Source organism: Saccopteryx leptura, chromosome 2 (assembly GCF_036850995.1).
Source record: "Saccopteryx leptura isolate mSacLep1 chromosome 2, mSacLep1_pri_phased_curated, whole genome shotgun sequence".
Classification (NCBI taxonomy): domain Eukaryota; kingdom Metazoa; phylum Chordata; class Mammalia; order Chiroptera; family Emballonuridae; genus Saccopteryx; species Saccopteryx leptura.
Window position 1 is genome coordinate 325,970,268 of NC_089504.1, and position 25,337 is coordinate 325,995,604.

At 40.5% G+C, this 25,337-nt stretch overlaps 1 protein-coding gene across 8 annotated transcripts in view; it reads right to left on the reverse strand.

Annotated features, from left to right (window-relative positions):
* Positions 1-25,337, reverse strand: part of ACACA (acetyl-CoA carboxylase alpha) — a 328,759-nt gene that overhangs the window by 39,409 nt on the left and 264,013 nt on the right. For all 8 annotated transcript variants that reach the window (XM_066363215.1, XM_066363212.1, XM_066363211.1 and 5 more), the window contains 2 exons: positions 2,725-2,868; positions 2,046-2,166 (listed from right to left, as the gene is read on the reverse strand). In XM_066363215.1, the coding sequence (XP_066219312.1) occupies positions 2,046-2,166; positions 2,725-2,868 (265 nt within the window). The remainder of the gene's footprint in view (positions 1-2,045; positions 2,167-2,724; positions 2,869-25,337) is intronic.

A 25,337-nucleotide genomic window follows, 5' to 3' on the forward strand; every position in this document is an offset into this window, starting at 1 on the left:
TTTGAAGAATATCACAGCACTATCTCCTCTAATAAATGACTTTAACTTTTCACCTAGAAGATATCTGCTTTAACTTATCACAGGGAATCATCTGCTTTCTTTAACGTTTCCACTAAATTAAAATCTGAAGTCACTCGATTTGGGAGAGTGTTAGCTGCACAGAGACAGCAGGATGAATTACTAGGGAGTCGATGAAAAAAATATTATCCAAAAACCAGAAAACTTAGTTTATCACAAATTCCATTTTATTTGGTAGATCTCATTAATAATGGCCAAGATAATGCATACCTAAACACACACACACACACACACACACACACACACACACACACACACACACAACAGTGCACTCGTCTGTTCACCCCATGAAAGAGCTCAATTTTTCAAGGTTCTAAGCCAAATTTCTGAATGCATTAGGATATTATAATTTTAACTTCATATGCTTGGGTTATTTTGTGAACTGTATTTGAACAAAGACTTAGAATTTATTTCAAAATAGGAATATTTTATTCTTTAAAAACCTTCCTGCTGTATATGTTGACTGAGGGTTATGGGTATTGTAGGGGGCCTTTACTGCCCTCAAAGAGCAGGTCATATTCAGTTCAAATGTAGAACTTAGAAACCAGCTAAAACGGCTCCCCATAATTCCTAGGAGAACACTCACTGAATCTTGTTCTGAACTTTCCCAGTAAAGTCTCAGATTTTATCTCAGGCTCATAGTTCTTACCATGGTATAAAGATGAGAGATAGGAGAAGATTACTATGGTGATTTTTCTGGCTATGTAAGGGAAGCCATTTAGTTTCATTAAGATTAATAAGAAAAGGCATTGAAGACAACAGGTAAAATTTTAAATTAAAATCAACCTTCCCCCTGTGATTTTCCCACACTATCTATAATTAGGCTTCAGATTAAGCCCTAGCTCTTAAGTGATAGCTGTGTGACCTTGCACAAATCATTTAACTTCTCTGAGCTTGTAAGATGATGCTCTCTGTATCTCTGAGAGGTAGTATGCCCAAATAAGATAATGTATGTAAAAGTACATTATCGTCCCACCTGGCTGAGAGTGGGTGACTACAAAGGTTTTATTAAGTCTTCCTTACGAAGACCTCTTTCTCTTTCAACAAAATCACAATGACTCAAACTTAATTATCTTCTGCAATTCAATCTACTTTAACATATAGCCGTTCTTTGAAATAGTTGCAATAAACATGCAAAAAAGAACACACTTTCTCAACCTGAAAAAGCAGGTTCAAAATGTAGCAGGGGGATTTGGAGTTTCACAAAAGAACTGCCTAGTAAACATGGTTTGTGAAAACAGCCAAATGGACTGAGAAACAAAAATGTACATTTGCTTTATATAGAGTTGCCTTTGTTTCTGTTTTTAAAGTTAGATAAAATCAGCCCCAAGACAGAGGGCTGTATTAGATAAACATGAAGGAAGGGCTTATTCTGTTCCATATATTTGTAAAATTAAAAGTTCTGGACAGTCTCTTCATGAATAACTGATCTTACATTAATAACTAAACCGAGTACTGCTATTACCAACATCTAAGACAAGAACGGCATGTGCAGGGAGGGTGCCCAGCAGTAGCTTGCTGAGAAACGTGTAGTCACACTCTACACTGAGGGGTCTCAACGACCTTTCCTAAAACTGATCTGATCACTCTGTTTATAGAAACTAAATGGTTTGGTCCTATTGTTCTATGGTTGTATGGCTTATATTTAGCTGTTTTAAAGTGTTTGAACCCATTACATAATAAGTGTTTTAATAGCAGAATAAAAAGAAGAAGCATATTAGTGACTATACTGCTCATGACTCGATGGTTGATTTGTAAATATCTCATTAATTCTCATCTGTTCTTGACGAATTTTCTACTTTTTTCTTCAGAAAGCATTTTTCAGATTTTTCTCACTGGTAATTAGTAACTGTTTTGTCACACACTATTGTGTAGAAATTGGTTAGTAACTGGAAAAACAAAAGCACAAAGAAAAACCTGAAAGCTTGAGGGCCAGGGCATCACTGTACCCTTAAACATATACGTACTTGGGTGAGGACGGCCTGCCAGCATCCACCGAGGATCATATGGGGCCTTTGTGGGAACAAACTCGATGATTCTGTCTATAGGATCCTTGGAGTTCAGGATGGGAACTGAGCTGTTTACGCTCTATAAGGAGATGGAGAAAGAAAAGGCACAGCAATCAGTACACAACAGCTCCACACTCCAACTCGGCAGCAGTCATTAGAGGCAGGGGGGCTCGCCTATGGATGTCATCCATGAGCCCCACTCATCAGCTAGAAGCATGCCAACTACGTGCCAAGCCCCGAGGAATATGTACAGGTCTCAAGTCTCACATAGCAGCCTGGCACAAAGTGGTTCTGAGTCTTGATTTCAGTGTGCCCACTGAAAACCCCCAGAGGGAGGGTAATTGTCACAAAAGGGAAACCCACAGCAAGGAGAAAGCCTCCATACGCTGAGACCGAGGCCAAACAGGCCACAAGGCTTCTGTGGAGAGGAGCCGCGAGAGGGGGGCCTGGCCAGTTCAACTGGAGGGCATTTTGAAGGTGGAAGGCAAAAGATGGCTCTAAGGGAAAAAAATCAGCAGCTTTCAGAGGACTATTTCACAAAAGATCCCTACACTATAAGGAGCGCTCAAGTAGAGATGTGAGCCGTGGTGGAAGGGCCGGTCCTGCAGGCTTTGTCAGCTGGGAAGGAAGGCCTCACCTTAGGCATGTAAGATAGCCAGTGCAGGACAGTGAAAACCCCCTCAAAGTCATCGCAGACAGTGCTGTGGGTGACCCCATTGTTGTGCATGATCTGGATGCCACCGAGTTGGTTGTTGGAGGTATACACTTCCCGCCCGAGGACCTAGAGAAACAAGCAAGAGAAAAGACATTTGTCTTGATAGAAATAAAGGCAAAGTCTCTTTTGTAATTCTCAGTAAAATGGGTCTTTTCTTCACAGAACTGAGATTCCAGATTTTGTGACTTGTTCAAAGGGACTATCTGGACCTTCATCCTAAAAAGAAAACTTAGAAAACAAAAGGCTTTTAAACAATCATATATTCTGTTGCAATTTAAAAACCAGCAAGCCTTTCCCCCTCTCTCCTGGATGCCACGGGTATGTGCAGCATACCTCAACTCTGAGCTGAAACCCCCATGGGGGGTGAGGCCAGGACCCTGACCCAGTGGCCACCTCATCATCTGCAGGCTGGGCAGAGTGACTGTGCACATACACAAAAGAGGTCATGTGCCGTCTTTTGACAATCTTCAGTGACAAATCTCAGTTAAAGAAATGCTGGGAGGTTTGGGTTTCTCTTTTTAATTTTTAAAGGATTCCTTTTCCCCTTGTATTTGATTTTTAAAGCTGTTCCCCACACACAAGCCCCAAGGCTGGCAAAATCTTGAAGCAAGTCAAGATACAGACACGCACCCTTGAGTCTATAGCCCTTTGTGTGCTGGGTGCAGGGCAGTGATTGATACCCAAGCCCGCCTCTCCTCCACAGTCCTCCCCTCCCAAGGTTCCAGAGAAGTCAGGGCCTCAATCCTCAGGCTCCCCCTGGAGTTTAACCCTTGTGAGGTTGACGGGTACCTGCAGTTGGAAACCACAGTTTCATTTAAAGAAAAAAGGAAAAAAAAAAATAGTCCTGAACTGGGAAATTGTAGGGTTCCTTTTTCTCTTGAAGACTGGTTAATAATTTCTTTGAGGGAGGGAGGTTTTCTGACCTAGCAGATGGAAACCAGGCAGCCCGATCACTGACTATTGCAAACTGCTGAGTGTGTAGTAATTGCCAGTCATCTAGAGTAGCCCTGGAGAGCTCTAAACAGTTGTAGAGTGCTTACTGTATTTTACCTTTTCCCTCTCTCCTCCTCCTTTAGAAAATAACCACACCACCCAATTTCTTCTTCCCTTTTATTCATTTCCAGTCTCTGGGGAGAACCTAATAAATGAAAAACCAGCACATTCTACCTGTATATTCCCATTTTGCCCCTTCTTGTTAGGCACTTTGAGAGGTTCCCCTGTGTGCTGGGTCAGCCCCTACATTAAGACCCTCCAAAGGCTGAGAAGTTGGTGACCAAAGTAATCACCTCAGTGTGATCCACAGCTGGCCTTGGTTCTGTTTAACTTCAGCTAGGAAGGGCGGATGAGATTCTTTGGAACAGCGTATGGAAAGCAACACTGCTCTCAGATTGCAGCTTTCATGATGAGGAAGTGCAGAAAACAAGCCTGAGCTGAGCAACATGCCGGCAGCTCGTCTGATGGCACCCCAGGACCAGGGAAGGCTGGCCGCCTCTGACCACTGCACTCCCATCCTCCTCTCAGTCTGTCTTTAATCTCAGCCCAGGCACTGCGGCTCCTTTCTCATTCTCCTGCTGTCTCTTTCCATTTGCCCTCTCTCTGACTGATACACTGATCTCTCGGTCACTCGGCTTTCTGCTCCACTGAGTCCATATTACTAATAACACCTCCGCCACGGCCAGTTTACCTCATGAAGGCAAGAGCACATCATTACAAAATAAACTCATAACTTTGACATTCTAGCAAATACACGCCGTTTGTTATTTTTATGGCTTTAGTCTTTCTAACAGGCAGAGGGCATTACATACCTGTTTCATTTATATCTTTAAATGTGTGCACACATGCACATGCGCGCATGTATCAGAAAATAAAACAGAACAAAAAAAAGCCAAACCAAAACAAATATCCAAAGCAGCGAATTGATGGGGGACCCTGGTGGAAGCAGAAACCCTGTCACTCAGGGAGGCGAAGCTCTGATCTGGCTCCGGTTTTATGGATGTCATAAACCTGATGGCCCACAACTGGTCCTTCTGGGACAGACTGCCTCTCTGCCAGAAGTCATTCAGTGTGATCAGCACTATTTTTAATTATTAAAATAAAATTGAAAAGGGGAAAAAGAAATAAAAAGGAGATACTGTGCTGACCCTGAATATCCAATATTCACAATCTATGTCAGTGCCAAAAACTTGCTTGCCTGAAAGGGAGAGCTGGACCGTTTCCTACTGAGAAACATTATTTTCTTTCCTGTGAACACTGTCTCTAGTGCTTGCTAATATCCAACCACTTAGACTCATATCTCTCCAGAATTAGTAGTGGACTGATGACCCACCAGCAAAGGGACCAAAGCAGACCAAGAGCTGCTTAGCTGATCAAATATACCTTCTTCTCATGTCCCTGCCCCTCCTTTCAAACAAGAAGAGCACATCTGCCTGTCTCTGCCACCTTCCCATTCTGCCTCGTCTTCTTACAGATGGATGGGAGACAAACTTGGAAGCAAGAATTTAATAACTTAGCATGTCTCCCCTTTCCAAGTGGGAGCTCAGGTTCTGATGCACTGGCACTGTTCTGAAAAGGCAGCAGCCTCTTCTCTTCTGGATTCAGAAAGAAACTTAACCGGGGCTTACCACAACCAAGAACATCACTTCTGGGCTCAAGAAAGTTTGTCATGTGAGAAGATTCGTTCAGTGTAGGAATTAAAAAGATAAAAGTATAGGAAAGACTAACAAGAGTATCCAAACGATTCTCTCTGACCAGCCAGCCTTATTTTAAGAGGTCAGGGGTGGGGAGGGGAAGGACACAGAAATGAAACCTGCTTCACTAACCACAAACAAATGCTAACACTCATAGCCACTTAACAGCCAGTGAAGAGAAAGCAGTACCCTCCAGTTCATCTTCGATGACCGTGCGTTTGTAGCATGCACCAGTAAAATAAGGGCGCACACAATAGCTCCTGATTTATAGGGGTCGTTGCTGACTCAAGTGGTTTTAATGATTTTAGAATACTTTAGAACAAAAGCTCCAACTAAAGAAGCAGAATCCAGGCTAGGACAAACCCCAATCTGCCGAACTCGAAAATGGTCACGCCGGAACAGTTACACAAATCCAACCAGCACCGAGGAAGACAAAGAAAGGAGCCCACACGGACAGAATCACTATTTTATTCCTCCATATGTTGCCCTACCAAGCTCCAATAGAAAAATCTGAAGTAAACAATTATCATCATATTTTCATGAAGAAGGTGAGCTTCATTTATTACTTTTTTTCATAAGTTGCTTGCCATGTTTCATTCCCCAAATTATTCCTCTCACATTTTCTACAGCATAATACAAACTTAATTTATCTGCCCAACAAGCATCAATAACCACTTAAGCACAGGAACCATTCAAACAGAGGTGACTCTCCTGAGGTCCCACCTTGCAGCTCTCCAGGTCTAAGGGGAGAAGCAGTACCATGAAATAATGAAAAACAGGCAGCATCCAAAGAGTGTCCATGCTGGTAGAACTGAGTCTGAGAGGAAAGAGAATCTTCATCCACTCACAGTATAAACTTAAGCCTCGGCCAGCAATTCATTCATTGGGGCTGACAGACCTGAGAATTAAGGGCACCGCATAACAGCCAGTGATTAGCAGAGACACAATTGTTAGAGGTTCCGCCCCAAATGCTACACTGCCTTTGGAAACATTGAGATACATCAGAACTACAAATGAATGCGGTCATACATACACACTAAGGCCTCTGCTGCTCTGGCTGCTTATCTAGAGACACTGCAAACAGCTCAGGTTTACCATAGCTGACAGGCAATGAAAACAGTCTAATATATCGCCTGCTCACTCCCTTAAATCCCTTTTTGGAGATCAAGATAAACACATCCTTCCTTTCTCCTGTGCTCCCAACATTTGACTGAAGTGGCAGAGCACTGAAGTTTTGTGCAAATGAAATCACGATGTAATACTGAAGGAGTGCAGTATTTACATGTCAGGGTGTTTGTCAGCAGAGGCACTGAGCTTTCAAACTTTCATAGGAGCAACTTGGCTCAATTTTTTAAAAATTGCTTTTGTCCTGATATGCACAATATGTTGAGGAACTTTCAGACTTAATGGCAAGTATTTGCAATCATGTGCTTAAGATGTGAAAAATAATGATGCCCATTGACAGACTAAAAATGAAGTCTACCACTGCTCTCTCCCCTGTATCCACTCTTAAAGAACCCTAGGTGGGTCAGGGCAATCTTCTATGTAAAGAGGCAGGAAGTACAAAATTCTTCCTGCATCTGAGAATTAAGCTTACGCAAGCTGGGTCCTTACTGCAGCGCTCCTTCTCATTAGGATGCTTCCATTCTCAAGAGGATTTGAAGAGGGGTTTTGTAAATTCCTGAGCAACTGCCATCACTGGACTTCATCCATGATTCTAGATATTAAAGTTACTCTGGGATCTGTCAGGTTATTGATAAAGGTTTGGCTGAGGCAGGAAGAGAGATGGAGAGGAGAAAGAGTAAGTGGGAGCAAGGGAAAAGTGGTAAAATAGGGACAAAAGAAGAAGGATGAGAGAGGAAAAGGGAGGGGGAGAGACAAGAGGATGGGAAAGGAAAAAATGCAATAGCTCATCTACTCATGCTGCTAACACCTTCCTCCCTGACCTGAGAGGACTACATTTTTAAAAGCTGACAAGTAATTCAATCTCCAATTAACAATTTTAAGTGGTGCAGCACATATTACTGTGCAAATGTTTCTTCAGGAACATATCCAAGGGTGAATGGAATTAAATCTCTAGGGAGACAAGACCAGTGCCTATGTGACCAAGAGTATTTGGGGGCTCCAAAATACAGTCTCTTAATACATAGACTCAGGGTTACAACTTCTTCTCCTCTCCTTTATTGCCATTATTGCCCCTGGCAAGCTGGAGTGCTGGTTGGCAGCTGCTAGGCTAGGGGTGGGAGATGGGCAAGGGGCACCGGGCCACACTGCTGGCACAGGATGGGAAAGCCTCTGACTTGAACCATGGATGGATTCAAGACCATCCACTGCAAAACCAAAAATCCATCTGTAAGGAGCGAAGTTATGAAGTGATCAGGTTGGCTGATGGATAAATTAAAGGAGCTGTGCTATCTGTGGTAGAAAAAGATATTTAGCCAAAAAAAAAAGTGAGATACAGGTCTGAAATAACACTGAAAGAGCGGTTTACTGAGGTATAGGGGGAACAGAGGAATGAGTTTAGATGGCAGAAGGGTGATAAGGATGGACTGGGTGAGAAACGGACTCATTTTTAATGTAATGGGTAGAAGAGAGCCATTATAGTCTGTCAAATGCATGAGAAAAGGCATAGGCTTCTGGAGCAAAAACTGACTACCAAAAGAAATCACTCATCTCAGGGATCTATTGCATGCCCATTTAGCTGCAGACCTGAGAATACTGACAATAAATTACTTCCAAATATGGAAATTTTTAGGAGTCTGGTTTATTGAGTACAATTTACATATAGTAAAATCACCCAATTTTAGGTGAATTTATAAAGTTTGAGAAACACATATAGTCAATTAACTACCAACAAAGCACATCAAAAGTTTTCATCCTCAAAAGTTCCCTCATCTCCTTTGTAATCAATTCCCTTCTCTCACATGTAATGACCATTTATCTGCTTTCTGTCATAACAATTTTCCTTTCCTAGAATGTTATACATGGAGTCACACAGTACACAGCCTTCTGAGTATAGCTTCTTTCAGTTAGCTAATGCATCTGAGATTCATTCATGCTGATGTATGTAGTTGTCAGTAGTTCCTTTTCACTGCAGAGTAACTCCATTTTATGGAAATACCATAACTTGTTCATCTGTTTGCCTGTTAGGGAACATTTGGATGGTTTCCAGTTTGGGGCAATTATGAATAAATCGGCTATAGACATTCACATACAGGATTTTGTATGGATATATATTTTCATTTCTCTTGGGTAAATACCTAGGAGTAGTACTGTTGTCCTACTAGGTTGTATGGTAAGTGTATAACTTTATTATTATTTTTAAAAAGCCAAACTTTTTAGAAGTGACTGCACCATTTTGCAATCCCACCATCTATGAGAGTTCTAGCTGTTCTGCATCCTCATTAATACTTATTATTGTCAGTTAAAAATTATTGTGTTATCTAATTGTAATTTTAATTTGCATTTTCCTAATGACTAATGATGAACACCCTTTCATGTACATACTTATTTACCATCTTTAAATTTACTTTGGTAAAAATTTCTTACCCATTTTTAAAATTACTAGGCCGTTTGCTTTACTACTGAGCTGTGAGAACTCTTTATATATTCTACCAGTCTTATCAGATGTTTTCTGTGGATGGAAATTAAAAATAATCACAATAAATTTGTTTCTCAGTCACCTCCCAGTGGTTTTTCTAAGTAGGATACAAGACATGGCGTTGGACTGAAAGAGTATGTGACTGACCACATGTGCCCACCAGTAGTGAGGCACAGAGCTCAGTGACCACTGGGCCTGGCTTTTTGGAGAGTAGTACTGACTGGTTATCTCTGCAGCCTTTTTGTTTATGTTTGCGCATTTACATCTGACGGGCTGCAATTTTATTTTTTTTTCAGCTTAGACCACATACAAAGACTGTTATTGTCTTTTAGCCTAAACTTTAAGCTCAATGAAAGCAGAAATCATCTTTGCATATCCACAACATAAGAACAGAACATTAGACATAACAGGCGTGCAATAAATACACATGAACTGCAATAATTCTTAGTGCTTTATATACAAACTCAGCTGTGATTTATATTTTCAGCAAGTTGAACTACTATAAGCAAAAGAAGTTTTTCTTATTAGTGCTTTCATAAATAAAACGAGTGGTTCAATTTTCCTCCCCTCTTAGATTCCCCACTACAAGTCCAGGGTTTTTTTTTTTTGTTGTTGTTGTTGAAGTATAACTAACATACAATCTTATATTAGTTTCACAGTGTACATAGCAATTTGACATTTCTATACATTATGAAATTATCACTACAATGAGTCTAGTTGCCTTCTGTCATCATACTAAGTTAACATAAAATTATTGACTATGCTCCCCATGCTGTACATTACATCCCTGTGACTTAATTATATTATAACTGAAAGTTTGTACATTTTGATCCTCTTCACTCTGGCAACCAGCAGTCTGTTCTCTGTATCTATGAATCTGGTTTTGTTTGTTTTTAAAATGAAATCATATGGTGTTAGTTTTTCTCCGCCTGACTTATTTCACTTAGAATAAAGTCCTCAAGGTTCATCCAGGTTGTTGGCAAATAGCAAGATTTTATTCTTTTTTATGGCTGAATAACAGCCCATTGTATACATGTAGCACATCTTTTTATCCATCCATCCAATCAATGTACACTTAAGTTGTTTCCATATCCTGGCTATAGTAAATAATGCTGTAATGAGTAAAGAGACATATATCTTTTCAAATTAGCTATTTTTGTTTTCTTTGGATTAATACCCAGAAGCAAAACTGCTGGATTATACAATTCTATTTTTAAGTTTTTTAGGAACCTCCATACTGTTTTCCATAGTGGATGCACCAATTTATATTCCCATGAACAGTGTACAAAAGTACCCTTTTCTCCACATCCTTGCCAACACTTTTATAGTAGCCATTTTCCTGTCTTTTTTATAAGTCATTCTGACATATGTAAAGTGATATCTCATTGTGGTTTTGATTTGGATTTCCCTGATAATTACTGATGTTGAGTGTCTTTTCATGTGCCTGTTGGCTATTTGTATGTCTTTGGAAAAATGTCTATTCAGGTCCTATTTTTTAAATCAAATTGTTTCCTTGTTTGTCCCTGAGTTGCATAAGTTCTTTATATATTTTGGATATTAACTCCTTATTAGATATATAACTTGCAAATATCTTCTCCCATTTAGTAGGTTGCCATTTTGTTTTGTTGATGGTTTCCTTTGCTGTGCAAAAGTTTTTGAGTTTGATACAGTGCCATTTATTTTTACTTTTGTTATCCTTTCCTATGGAGTTGGATCCAAAAATATACCCCTAAGACCAATGACAATGAGTTTACTGCCTATATTATCTTCTAGGAGTTTTCTTCATGGCTTATATTCAAGTCTTTAATCCATTTTGAATTAATTTTTGTACATGGTATAAGACAAGGTCAAGTTTTCCCAAAACCATTTATTGAAGAACCTGTATATTCCTGCCTCTTTGTCATAGATTGACCATATAGGTGTGGGTTTAATTACTGGTTTCCTATTCTGTTCCATTGATTTATGTGTCTATTTTACATCAGTACCATATTGTTGTGATTACTATGTACTTGTAATACAGTTTGAAATCAGGGAAGGTGATGCTTTAAACTTTGTTTTTTCTTCTCAAGATTGATTTGAATAGTTAGGGTCTTTTGTGGTTCCATCACAAATTTAAGATTACTTATTCTAGTTCTATGAAAATTGCCATTGGAATTTAGATAGGGATGGCACTTAATTTGCAGAGTGGTTGGGGTAGTACGGACAATTTAACAATATTGATTCTTCCAATCCATGAGCACAGAATATCTTTTGTTTCTTCAATTTCTTTCATTAATATCCTGTAGTTTTCAATATACATGTCTTTTATTTCCTTGGTTAAATTTATTCCTAGGTATTTTATTCTGTTTGATACAGTTATAAATGGAATTAATTTTTCTTTTTGATAGTTTATTAGTATATAGAAATGCAACAGATTTCTGTATATTAATTTTTATGCTGTAATTTTAGTTCTAACAGCTATTTGGTGAGTGTTTAGGGTTTTCTATTTATGTATATAGTATGATGTCACCTAGAATAGTAACAGTTTTATGCTTTTTATTTCTTTTTCTTGCCTTATTATCATGGTTAGGACTTCCAATGCTATTTAAATAAAAGCTGCAATAGTGGACTTGTCTTATTTCTGATCCTTTCAGCTATTCACAGTTGAGTATGATGTTAGTTGTGGTTTTGTCATATATTGCCTTTATTATATTGAGGTACGTTCCTTCTAAACCCACTTCAATGAGTTTTTATCCAAAACAGATGTTGAATTTTGTTGGGTGCTTTTTCTACATCTATTAGTATGAGGATATAATTTTCATCTTTCATTATTTTAATGTTGTGTATCAAGTTAATTGATTTGTAGATGTTGAACTATCCTTGCATTTCTGGAATCAATCCCACTGGAGTGTGGTGTATAACCAACCCTTTATTTATTATTGATTTTGATTTGCTAATATTTTGTTCTATGGATTTTTGAAACTATGTTCATTGGGAATAGTGGCCTGTAATATTCTTTCTTTGAGGTGTCTTTCTCTGGTTTTGGTATTAGAGTAATACTGGCTTTGTAAAATGAGTTTGGAATCATTCCCATCTCTTCAATTTTATGGAATAGTATAAAAAGGATATCTATTAAATCTTCTTTGAATGTTTGGTAGATTTACCAGTGAAGCCAACTGGTCCTGGACTTTTGTTTGTGGGGAATCTTTGTATTACTGATTCAATCTTCTTATTAATAATCAGTCTATTCAGATTTTTTATTTCAGTCTTAAAAGACTATGTTTCTAGAAATTTATTCTTTTAGATTGTCCAATTTGTTGGCATATCAGTGTGTATAATAGTCTCTTATAATTCTCTGTATTTCTGTAGACATCTGTTGTAACTTCTTTATTTTCTGATTTTATTTAGTTGGGTCCTTTGTCTTTTCTTTTTATCCCTCCATGATAAGTCTGGCTAATGGTATATCAATTTGTTTTTATTTTCTAAGAACCTGGTCTTACTTTCACTGATTTTTTTCCATTTTTTAGGTTTTTTTTTTTTCATTTATTGCCATTATTTCATGCTTTCTACCAACTTTGAGATTTGTTTATTCTCTTTCTAGTTCCTTTAGGTGTAAAGTTAGGTTGTTTGAGCTCTTCCTGTTTCTTGAGATAGGGCCTGTATCTCCATGAACTTCCATCTTAGAACTCTTTTTGCTGGTCCCATAGATTTTGGAATGTTGTGTTTCCATTTTCATTTGTCTCAGTTTTTTGTTTTGTTTTGTTTATTTCCTCTGATTTCTTCATTGACTCATGCTGTTTACTCTCCATATGTTTGTAATTTTTCTCATTTTCTTCATCTAACTGAGATCTAGTTTCATACCACTGTGGTCAGAGTTGCTTGATATGATTTCAATCTTCTTATATTTACTGAGATTTGTTTTGTGGCCCAACATGTGATCTATCCCAGATAGTGTTTCATATGCACTTATAAAAATGTACAGTCTGTTGCTTTTGAATAAAATGTTCTGTATATATCTATTAAATCCATCTGCTATAATGTACCATTTAAGGCCAATGGTTCCCTATGGATTTTCTGTCTAGATGATCTATCTATTGATATAAGGGGGGTATTAAAGTCCCCTACTATTATTGTATTGCTGTCAATTTCTCCCTTTAAGTCTGTTAATATTTACTTTATATGTTAGGTTGCTTCCTATGCTGGGTACATAAATATTTACAATTATTGGATCTTCTTCTTAGATTGATCCCTTTATCATTATGTAATGCCCTTCTTTGTCTTTTGTTAGTCTTTTAAAGCCTATTTTGTCGAATATAGTATTGCTACCCCAGCTTTCTTTAAATATTCATTAGTAGAAAATATCTTTTCCCATCCTTTCACTTTCAGTCTATGTGTGTCTCTAGATCTGAAGTGAGTTTTTTGTTTGTTTGGTTGGTTTTTGGTGACAGAGAGAGGGGAACAGATAGGGACAGACAGACAGGAAGGGAGAGAGATGAGAAGCATCAATTATTTGTTGCAGCACCTTAGTTGTTTAATGATTTCTTTCTCATACGTGCCTTGACCGGGGGGCTACAGCAGAGTGAATGACCCCTTGTGCAAGCTAGCAACCTTTGGGTCATGTTTATGATCCCACACTGAGGCCAGAGACCCCATGCTCAAGCTGGTGAGCCCACACTCAAGCCAGATAAGCCTGTGCTCAAGTTAGCGACCTCGGGATTTTGAACCTTGATACTCTGTGTCCCAGTCCTACGCTCTTTCCACTGAGCCACCACCTGGTCAGGCTGAAGTGAATTTCTTGTAGGCAACATATAGTGGGTTTTGCTTTTATTATTAATTCAGTCACCCCTATATCTTTTGATGGAAGAATTTAGTCCATTTACATTTAAAGTATCACTGAGAGAATTTTGGTAAGTCCATAGTGCAGGCCCAGGCTGACTGCTTATGAGGATTAGTCTCTGAAAGAGGTTTGGGCTGGGCATGTGAATTGGGTGGGGTGAGACCAGCATTAATAGGACAACAGAGAGTCAACTTTGGCATTGGCCTATGCCTGTAGGCTGTGGGGGTGAAGAAAGCCCAAGAAAGGAACAATGGTGTCTGAAATTTAGTCCCAGAGAAAGTTGCTCCACCAGCCCTCACTCTGAAGCTAAACAATTCAATTTCTCTCCCTATGTCCTTGGCACTTATCAATCAGCTGTCCTTTCTCTGGAGCAGATGGAAAGTATTTGTGAGTAAGCATTTGCTTGGGCCCTTTAAGAGTCTCCAGCAGCTCTCCATCTCACCCAAACTGAGTCCCTGCTGAGTTTAACATCCAGTTGTTATAAGTACTTCTTGCCACTGGTGCTCTAGGATGGGGAGAGCTCCATGGGGCTGAGACCCTTTGCTCCCTGATGGGGACCTCTGCTACTGAGATATCCCTTCTGATTATTTTTTAAAACTTATTTATTCTTTTTTTTTAAAGAGGAGAGAGAGAGACAGAGAGAGAAAGCAAGGAGAGAGAGACAGAGAGAGAGAAAGGGGGAGGAGCTGGAAGCATCAACTCCCATATGTGCCTTGACCAGGCAAGCCCAGGGTTTCAAACCGGCGACCTCAGCATTTCCAGGTTGACGCTTTATCCACTGTGCCACCACAGGTCAGGCCAAACTTTTTAATTGATTTAAATTATTTTTTAAAATTTTGCAATGATTTGAGAGAGGAAGGGAGAAGAGAAGAACAGGGAGAGGGAAAAGGAGCGATAGAAGTATCAACTTGTGGCCCTGGCCGGTTGGCTCAGTGGTAGAGCATCAGCCTGGCGTGCAGGAGTCTCAGGTTTGATTCCCGGCCAGAGCACACAGGAGAAGTGCCCATCTGCTTCTCCACTCCTTCCCCTCTCCTTCCTCTCTGCCTCTCTCTTCCCCTCCCACAGCCAAGGCTCCATTGGAGCAAAGATGGCCCAGGTGCTGAGGATGGCTCTGTGGCCTCTGCCTCAGGCGCTAGAATGGCTCTGGATGCAACAGAGCGATGCCCCAGAGGGGCAGAGCATTGCCCCCAGGTGGGCATGCCGGGTGGATCCCGGTCAGGCGCATGCGGGAGTCTGTCTAACTGCCTCCCCGTTTCCAGCTTTGGAAAAACGCAAAAAAAAAAAAAAAAAGTATCAACTTGTTCCACTTAGCTGTTCCATTTAGTTGTGCACTCATTGGTTGCTTCTTGTATGTTCCCTGACTGGGGACCAAACCGGTGACCTTGGCACACTGGGACAATGTTCTATCCACTGAGCAACCAGGTCAGGGCCTACTGTATTTACCCATATATAAGACACACCCTTTTTCGAAAAATTTGGGGTCTAAATACTGGGTGCGTCTTATACAGTGGTTGTAGAATTTTTTACTTGCATTTCCTGCTTTTTCGTGCTTGGTTTTGCGCTCATTGTTGTAGATATTTTTACTTGCATTTCTCACTTTTTTGCTTGTTATCTCTGCACTCATTGTTTTGTACTTGTTACTGGTATATTACGGTAGGTTACTTTTGCCACATTCTGCCCAGAAATGGCTCAGAAAAGATTTTTGTACAGTGCTGAATTCAAGTTAAAAGTGATCCAGTTTGCAAAAGTGAATGGAAATCGTGCTGCTGAACATAAGTTTAGTCCTCCAACTGAGAAATCAATCTGAGACTGGCTATAAGAAGAAACCCTACTGAAAATGCCTTGGCAGAAGAAGGCCATGAGAGGCAAATCAGCAAAATGGCCTGATTTAGAGACGGAATTGAAGATATGGATTGAAGAGCAAAGGACAATTGGAATTCCTGTGTTCACAAAGATGGCTCAACATGAGGCAAGAAGAACTGCTGATAAAAAAGAAGTTACTGGCCTGACCAGGCGGTGGCGCAGTGGAGAGAGTGTCGGACTGGAATGCGGAAGACCCAGGTTCGAGACCCCGAGGTCGCCAGCTTGAGCGCAGGCTCATCTGGTCTGAGCAATAGCTCACCAGCTTGAGCCCAAGGTCGCTGGCTCAAGCAAGAGGTTACTTGGTCTGCTGAAGGCCCACAGTCAAGGCACATATGAGAAAGCAATCATTGAACAACTAAGCTGTTGCAACGCGCAACGAAAAACTAATGATTGATGCTTCTCATCTCTCCGTTCCTGTCTGTCTGTCTCTGTCTATCCCTCTCTCTGTCTCTGTAAAGAAAAAAAAGAAAAAAGTAAAAAGAAGTTACTGATTTCAAAGGAGGACACCATAGGTACTTCAGGTTCATGAAACAGAATGGATTAAGCATACATATACACACCAGACTTGCCCAAAAGATGCCTGAAAGCTATGAACAGAAGGTCCTTGAATATCATCATTTTGTCATTCAATATTAGAAGACACATCAGTTTGAGTTGGGACAGATTGCAAATATGGACAAAGTCCCCTTCAATTTGATGTCCCACGTAACAGAACTGTTGATAAGAAGGGGGTGAAAACTGTAACTGTGACAAGTGGACGTGAAAAGAGCCATTATACAGTTGTTCTAGCTTGTTGTGCTGATGGAACCAAGCTGCCTTCTGTGCTGCTTTTCAAACGCAAAACAATGCCAAAAGAAGACATTCTTTGAGGAAGGATTGTCCATGTTCATGACAAGGGTTGGATGGATCAGGATAGGATGAAGATCTGGCTTGAGAAAGTTTGGAGGAGTCCAGGTGGGCTCTTATGCAAACCTGCCCTATTGGTACTTGATCAGTTCAGGGCACACGTAACAAAAAACACAAAGAAGCCGAACCAGGCGGTGGCACAGTGTATAGAGTGTCGGACTGAGATGCGGAGGACCCAGGTTCGAGATCCTGAGGTTGCCAGCTTGAGCGCGGGCTCATCTGGTTTGAGCAAAGCTCACCAGCTTGAACCCAAGGTCGCTGGCTCGAGCAAGGGGTTACTTGGTCTGCTGTAGCCCCACAGTCAAGGCACATATGAGAAAGCAATCAATGAACAACTAAGGTGTTGCAACGAAAAACTGATGATTGATGCTTCTCATCTCTCTCTGTTCCTGTCTGTCCCTATCTATCCCTCTCTCTGACTCTGTCTCTGTAAAACAACAACAAAAAAACACACACAAAGAAGATTGCTGCAGAGCAAAAAAACAAAACTTGTCATCATACCTGGAGGCTTGACATCCCAGCTCCAACCACTTGATGTCAGCACTAACAAACCCTTCAAAGCTGCCATGAGAGATGAATAGAACCAATGGATGAAGTCTTCTGGGGACAATTTGACACCAACAGGAAAAGTGAAGAAACTAACTATAGAAGTTTGTGCGTGGGTGAAAAGATCCTGGGATAATATCCAGACTGAAATCATTGTCAGGCCATTTAAGAAGTGTGGCATTTCAGATGCCACAGATGGAACTGAGGACAAAGCAATATATGAAGACAGTGATTCGTCATCAGATGCAGATGAGGACAAGCTAAGAGATGGGAGTTGTGACAGTAATGAGGAGTTGTATGAATTTTATGATGAATAAAATTCGAGTTCAATAACTTTATGTAATACTTTTTTCCCCCCAAATTTTGGGTCCCAAAATTAAGGTGCATCTTATACATGGAATGTCCTATACATGGGGAAATATGGTCTTTATTGATTTTAGAGAGAGAAGGAAGGGAGGGAGGGAAAGAGAGAAACATTGATTTGTTGTTCCACTATTGACACATTCATTGGTTGATTCCTATGTGTGTTCTGGCTGGGGACTGAACCTGCAATCTTGGTATCCAGAGGATGCTCTAATCAATTGAGTTACCTGGCCAAGGCTCCTCCTGACTCTTAATTGAAACATGTGGGTGAGGGACCAGCCTGTTCTGTGTCTCTGCTCCTCCTACTAGTCTCAACATGGCTTCTTCTTTATATCATTATAGGAGTTTTGGTCAGCTAGTCTTCAAGTCATTCTCAAGGGTGGTTGTTCTATAATTAAGTTCTAATTTAATTTTGATATGGTCATGGGAGGAGGTAAGTACAGCATTTATGTATTGCATCATCTTGGCCAGAAGTCTCCTGTTGTTTTTAGAGCCAGATATTTTAGGGGCAGGAGACAAGGGCTGGGGTGGCTGGTGTAGAATACAAACCCCTTGCTCCTCAGGGAGAGGCTTCTTTTTTTAATTTCTCTCCAGATCGTGGGTCACCATGCTGGGGTGGGGATTTTGGCATATCCATATCTAGCCATCCTTGTTATGAAGCAGATGTTCATCTAATTCTCAGGTTCTTTTCAGAGGAAACCGCTCCACATGGACCTGTATGTTTTTTCATGAATGTGGGAGGAGATGAATTCAGGACCTTCCTATGCCATCATCTTGAACCACATCTTGACAGTGGGTTTTTCTTTCAATATTCTTATCTGGGCTAGAATTAATTTAGTAATGTTATATGATATAAAATCATATTATACCACTGACCCTTGAACACCACCGGTTTGAACTGCATGAATCAACTTATAAACAGATTAAAAGAAAACAACAAAAAAAGTACAACTGGCCCTCTAGGTCTCATATGCACAGATTCAACTAAGTGTGGAATGAACATAGCATTTTCGATCTGTGGTAGAGAATCTATGGCTACGTAGGGCTAACTATATGCATTGTGTTACTCCATTTTAAATAAGGGACTTGAGTGTCTGTGGCTTTTGGTACCCACTGGGGTCTTGGAACCAATGCCTCATGGATACCAAGGGACAACTGAAGTTATGGGGAGGTCAAAAGTTTTAAGTGGACTTTTGACTGTGTGTGTGTGTGTTGTGGGGTGGGTGGCACCTGTAACCTCCACGTTGTTCAATTGAGCTGCACAAACTTGATTTATCTATTGAGAAAAGGTATATTTTATCACTGAGTCATACAGAAAAGAAAGATATTCTAAACTTGATTATATGTTCCAATGCCCTTGACTTCTCATATTTGCATGTTATACTACTGGTTAAATATGGGTGGGTTCTTTTCCTTAATAACACTGAATTTTCAATTTCTCTTATTTGCATCCTATTTCAAAAGGCTTAAATTCCAGACACTGAAGCATTATCAAAATTAGGAACCAGTCAAGAATCAACCAGAAAAACTTGAAGCCTGGGCATGGTAATCTATAGTTTAATTTGAACAGCTCTTAAAGCTTCTTTCATAATTCAGTACTCTTTATTGCGTATGTTAGCTGATTAGACTGTCTGAAGATGACCACACTGAATGAAAGAGAACAAAGCCAGATTTGGGTCCAGCACAGGGGACATTCCCTAGAATGATGAACAGCCAGAAGGCAGGTTTCTAAACAGTCTCGTTTCCAGAGTCTTTATCATATTCACACAGCAGTCTGTGCACAGCCAGGGCCCAGGTCTGTCATCCTCCTAGACAAGAATGGAGTCCTTGCATTTCTAATCTACCAGCATGTGCAGTTCTTGGAGTTTTAATTTATGAGTGTTTGGGGGAGACCCCTCTGACTTGGGAACATATTGGCTCAGTCTAATGCTTGGAGATTATTAAACTCGGAGCTATGCTCCACTATCAGGTCTACAGATCTTTTATTTAGAGGATATGGTGCTCTAAATGCACAAAGAGCTCCCTGTCACCTTCATATTAAAGCCCCTAGTGCCTGGTAAATGGAATTATATAGCTGTCATCTCCTTTCCCCAAAGTTTTAAGAGTACAATGGGCTCATTTTTTCACACTCCATCCCAGCAGCAGAACTAAGAGACCTACTTTGTATTGATTTAAGGTCTCAGAAATAAATAAACCTGCTTCACTGCTGTGATTCACAACAAATTCATGATACACTATTGCATGATATATTTCAAGCTCTTGCTCTGGCTCTCTTTTTCCTCTGGTGAGTGATGGGGGAGGTGGGAGGTAGTGGGGAGCTGCAAAGCTGACAGCCTGATGGTTATTGGAGATGGCTGCTGACTACAAATCCAAGAACAGACACTGTTGGAGGAGGATGGGATTTTTTTTCCAACCAGGGGCAGGGGTGAGAAGCTAATTTATTTGGGTTTCAGGCTAGGGTTGGGGAAAAGAAAGGTTGAGGGCAGAAGGTGAGATAGATGGAACAGCAAAGCTTCAAGTGAACACTAATTTGCAAAGACAGAGCTATGAACATTTATAGGAAGAGAAAAAGGGGGAAAAAATCCAGCATTAGAAGGTGTGACATATGACTGACTAGAAAACGAAGAAGATGAACCATTCTGCCTAGGGGACAATGTTCACAGTCCTAAGAGGGCACTTAAGCTTGAGTTCAGAGACAATGTTTGATTAGGGGCTGAAGGTACAGAGACCCTACATGACACAGAACCTGTGAAGGAGAAGCATTTCTTTGTTCCAACACGCAGGAAGCAACACAATTATGGAGGTTGAAATGGACACTCTGGAGGCGGGGCAGAGATATCACAGAGGTCCACACATAAGAAGTGTGCCAGAGCCTGACCATGTGGTGGCACAGTGGATAGAGCGTCGGACTGGGACGTTGAGGACCCAGGTTTGAAACCCCGAGGTTGCTGGCTTGCGTGCAGGCTCATCCGGCTTGAGCACAGGCTCACAAGCTTGAGTGAGGGGTCACTAGCTTGAGCATGGGATCATAGACATAACCCCAAGGATGCTGGCTTGAAGCTCAAGGTTGCTGGCTTAAGCAAGGGGTCACTCACTCTGCTGAAGCCCCCTGGTCAAGGCACATATAACAAAGTAGTCAACAAACAACTAAGGTGCCTCAACAAAGAAGTGATGCTTCTCATCTCTCTCCCTTCTTGTCTGTCCCTATCTGTCCCTCTCTCTGTCCCAGTCAAAAGAAATAAATAAAAAAAGAAAGAAAGAAAGAAGAAAAGAAAAGAAAAGAAAAGAAAGTGAGCCAGAGATGGTAAACTGAGGTGAGAGGTACTATGTGATCAGATTGTGTGAGCCCTTAGAGCTTTAGAGTACCTCAGTCTACAGCACTTTACTGATTCCTGAAGTACCACCAAACCTTGAACCCAATGAGTTTTATTTAGTACCTAAATATACAGCACTCAAAAAGACCTATCCTCCAATTGTGTATCACAGCAATTTTCAACTGGTGTGCTGCAATAATTTTTAAAACATGCAATACCTAACTATTTAGTTAGGGGAACTGGCCTCTTTACCCTTAAGCTGTCAGATTAAAAAAAAATGACAACCACCACAACAATAGCCATCTGGTGTGAATGAATCAAATTATACCTATTTTTTTTTGTCAGAGTGGCAAAAAATATATTTTTTGGTGTGCCGCAGAATTTTAGTAATTAGTTTATGTGTACTACAAAATGGAAAAGGTTGAAAATTGCTGGTGTATCAGGATCCTGATTTTCAACTAGATAAGTGATAGGAAAGCAGGAAATAATCAGGCATTAGACCCCTAAGGTTCCACAGAGTACTTTAAAAGTGGTGTTAAGTTTTAGCTGTTTCTCTTATAATTACTAATAATTTCATATTTTCAGCTGGCAAGAACATTATTTATAAATCCAATTTTTTGTTTATCTTTGAATAGCATTTCCATCTTTACTACATTTGTTCTTGAGACAAAGCCAAACTCTGAAAGCAAAAGTACATGAGAAAGATTTTGGTTCTATTCAGTTCTCCATAGGTTAGTTATACCATAAAACTGGAAGTTGTTTTGTTCATTTTGAACATTATTTTTTAAAAAGAGTTAACCTGTCTATATAGAGAAATAGACTTTATTAAATATAGGAAAGAACTTTATACAGATCCAAGGGACTGGTTCAAAAAATAAGCTTCCTTCCAGTTGAATTTTGGCAATGGTGTCACGAGCAAATCCAAACATTTAAGGGGCTGGACCTTTAAAGGATCCTCCACTCCCAACAATTATAATTCTGTGGCTACTTGTGGACATGATGGACACCAATACCACCACCACATGGCATTTATTTTTCTATAATATAAATAAAAAGATAACAGTTTTAAAATCATACTTTACAACTCCTATTTCTAATCTCATATTATGCATGACAATAATATTTAATCTCACTAATATATAATACACTAATACATTGTAAATTTTTAGACCCCTCCCCCAATCTATCCTCTCCCTGCCCCAGCCTAACACGGTTCCTGGCTACAAATCAATGTTCATCTTCATTGCATAACAGAAAACTAGAAATTAAAGAGAATGTAAGATTAATAGGTCCTCTGGTCTTCACTTTAAGGAGAGAAATGGATTTTATGGAGGATACTGCTTTACCTATGGGGGAGAATGATCTAAAGGTACTGTATTTGTCTTTTTTTTTTTTTTTTGATCTAAAGGTTTTTGAATTTGAAAAAGTTTGAATACACTAATAATAAGTTGTCAAACATGGTAATTCCTGAGTCTACATTCAATGCCCCACACAGGTCCTCAGAGCTTTCCCTTCATCCAGAAGTTCTGGACTGATATTTATTGCAGGTGCTCCCAAGTCATTAGTCTCTAAGCCCCCAGACCTACATGGGATGTCTTAGAGAGTCAGGAGTAACTTCTGCAATGGAGCTCTAAATGGCGAATCCATCCTGCAATTTCTCCAAATCACAGAGTTCAAGATCAGGCCACTGGCAGAGTACAAGTCACTAAATAAGTCACACATACCTGGTACAGTTTTCTACCAAAATTGAGGAATTTTCACAAAAAAACCCAACAACAAGGCCAGGTTTGCCCACATTTTGTGTTTAAGGGGGTGGGAGAAGGGTTTGAAAATGAAGATATTCCTACTGCAATCCTTTCTGACAACTCATTCATAATGCTACAGCGAGGCTTACTAAGAAAGGAAGCACAAATGCCCTCTTTAGAAAGGAGAGTGATCCCATCTGGAGCTTTGGGAGTACAGGGACGCTCCATCGTGAAAATAGGTAGTTAGGGAGTTTTAAAAATGCAAATTGCTAGACTGATCCTTTGAGTGATTATGGGCTATTGTACCAACAAGTCCTTGGGGACTCTTGTAGACAGATGACTGACACATATACTACCCATCAGGTCTGAACATGGTGCCTCTCACGTTAATGGCTTTCCAAAGTGTGGTGATTGTCTTTAGATAGCATCTATTGGGAAAGTCAACACATGAATGTACTGGTACAGTGAGGACTGACATCTAATATTCTCTTAAAGGAATTTTTATCTTCAAAGGATCAGAAAGTATAACAAATATTGTGTTTGTATTTGCTTTCCATGGCCTGGATAATGAGTTGTAAAGGGAAAGGATCCTAATATATCTCAGGGAAGACTACAATGCTAGTGATTTAACCAAATTAACTCATTTAATCCTCACAAGAACCTGGTAGATGAATACTATTATTATTCCCATTTTATAGTTAATACAACCATAACCCCAAAAGATTAAGTAGATTGTCTGAGGTAGAGTCACAACTAGTAGGCGGTAGAGTCAGGAATAAAACCTGGCAGTTTGGCTCTGGAGACCAGGTTCTTTTTTTTTTTTTTTTTTTTTTTTTCTTCATTTTTCCGAAGCTGGAAACGGGGAGGCAGTCAGACAGACTCACGCATGTGCCCGACCTGGATCCACCCGGCATGCCCACCAGGGGGCGATGCTCTGCCCATCTGGGGCGTCGCTCTGTTGCTACCAGAACCACTCTAGCGCCTGAGGCAGAGGCCACAGAGCCATCCTCAGCGCCCGGGCCACCTTTGCTCCAATGGAGCCTCGGCTGCGGGAGGGGAAGAGAGAGACAGAGAGGAAGGAGAGGGGGAGGGGTGGAGAAGCAGATGGGCGCTTCTCCTGTGTGCCCTGGCCGGGAATCGAACCCGGGACTCCTACACGCCAGGCCAACGCTCTACCGCTGAGCCAACCGGCCAGGGCCCTGGAGACCAGGTTCTTAACTATTCCACTTTGTTAAGTTATGTGACAGTTACAATGCAGCCTCATAGAGCTAAATCTCCCCTTCCCTTCGTAAGCCTCCATGATTCTCTTGTGTTGGGTGTCACAGAGTCATAAGTGACTATGCAGAATGTATAGTACAGCCCTGGTGCTACAAGCTCAGGGGAGGATCTCTGAAACTGTCCCAAAAGGCAGCAACGATTCACATTTCATATTGTGCAGATTCATTAAAGTATATATTTGGAAACTGAAATCAAAAGAGGAACTTAGACCAAGTCTTAAAAGCAACTTTGGCAGAATTAGCCCCCTATCAGCTTAACATATAGTCCTAGCCACACCCATCACATAATTTCCTTTTTCCTGGCAGATGCAGTGGAAACAGGAGCCTGACCTTGCTAAGGGGATAAGATTATGGGATCCTCCTCCTCAAAGCAGAAGCTTTAAAATGCTTATCACAAGGAAGTCACAAATCACACCTCTTGAATGAATCCATAATTCATCTATCACAGCTATTGGCACAAGCCTTACTTTCATAGACAGTTATTGTCTAGAAGACAAGCCATAAACTGCAAATTCTGATTTCTCTGTGTACAGAGAGAGCTCTCACCAAATCTGGGGCACTGGACTGAGAACTAGAAGGCTCTAGTCTACATCAGTGCCCCTTACAATACTGGGTTCTTTCACCCTATCTACCACCTGAAATTACGTTAAACATATTAAACAGACATGGAGAAAAGGAATTGTGGGGGAGGGAAAGAAAATCAGAAAGTTACTGCAAATGTCCAGTGGCACCTTGACTTTGGAGTTTCTGACTACAAATTGTCTCAGACCTGTAAGGGTCTATCTTACCAGTTACCTAAGCACACAGGTCACTGCCTTTGCCAGGCCAGCAAGACTCCCTTCAAGCAGGGTAGTTTGTCAAATCCATCAAATCTGCCTTTCCCACTCAGTGAGGCATTCTGAGGAATCTGCCACTCACAGCCTACGGTTTGTACCGCTAGGAACCTATGATCTACTACTTTGAATGACATGGAATAGCAAGCTGTAGAAGTTTCTCTTATTTATGTCATCATGCTCATGACATTTAGACAAAAAGGAAAATGACCAGACTACCCTCTTGTTTAAGGCTTTATGGACATTAAGCACAAGGAACTAAGCTCAACTTAAATGAAACTTGGGGGCATGGAAGATAGGTCATGTTCTGATGCTGATCTAGTTTCTGTCAATAGAACTGAGTCACTTTACCTCTTACTGTTTTAGCCTTCACCTGTAAAATGGCCCTGACATCACTAGCCCACCCAGAAGGTGGCAAGAAACCAGAAAGATGTCCTTGATTTGAGTTTCCAATAAAGTCATCAAGACTGCTTCTAATCACCATCCTATTGCCTTTAGTACAAATGTCAAATCTGTTTCTGCAACACTCAAGAAAACCCAGGTACTGTGTCTTTCCTCAACTTGGTAACACTTCACAAGTAACT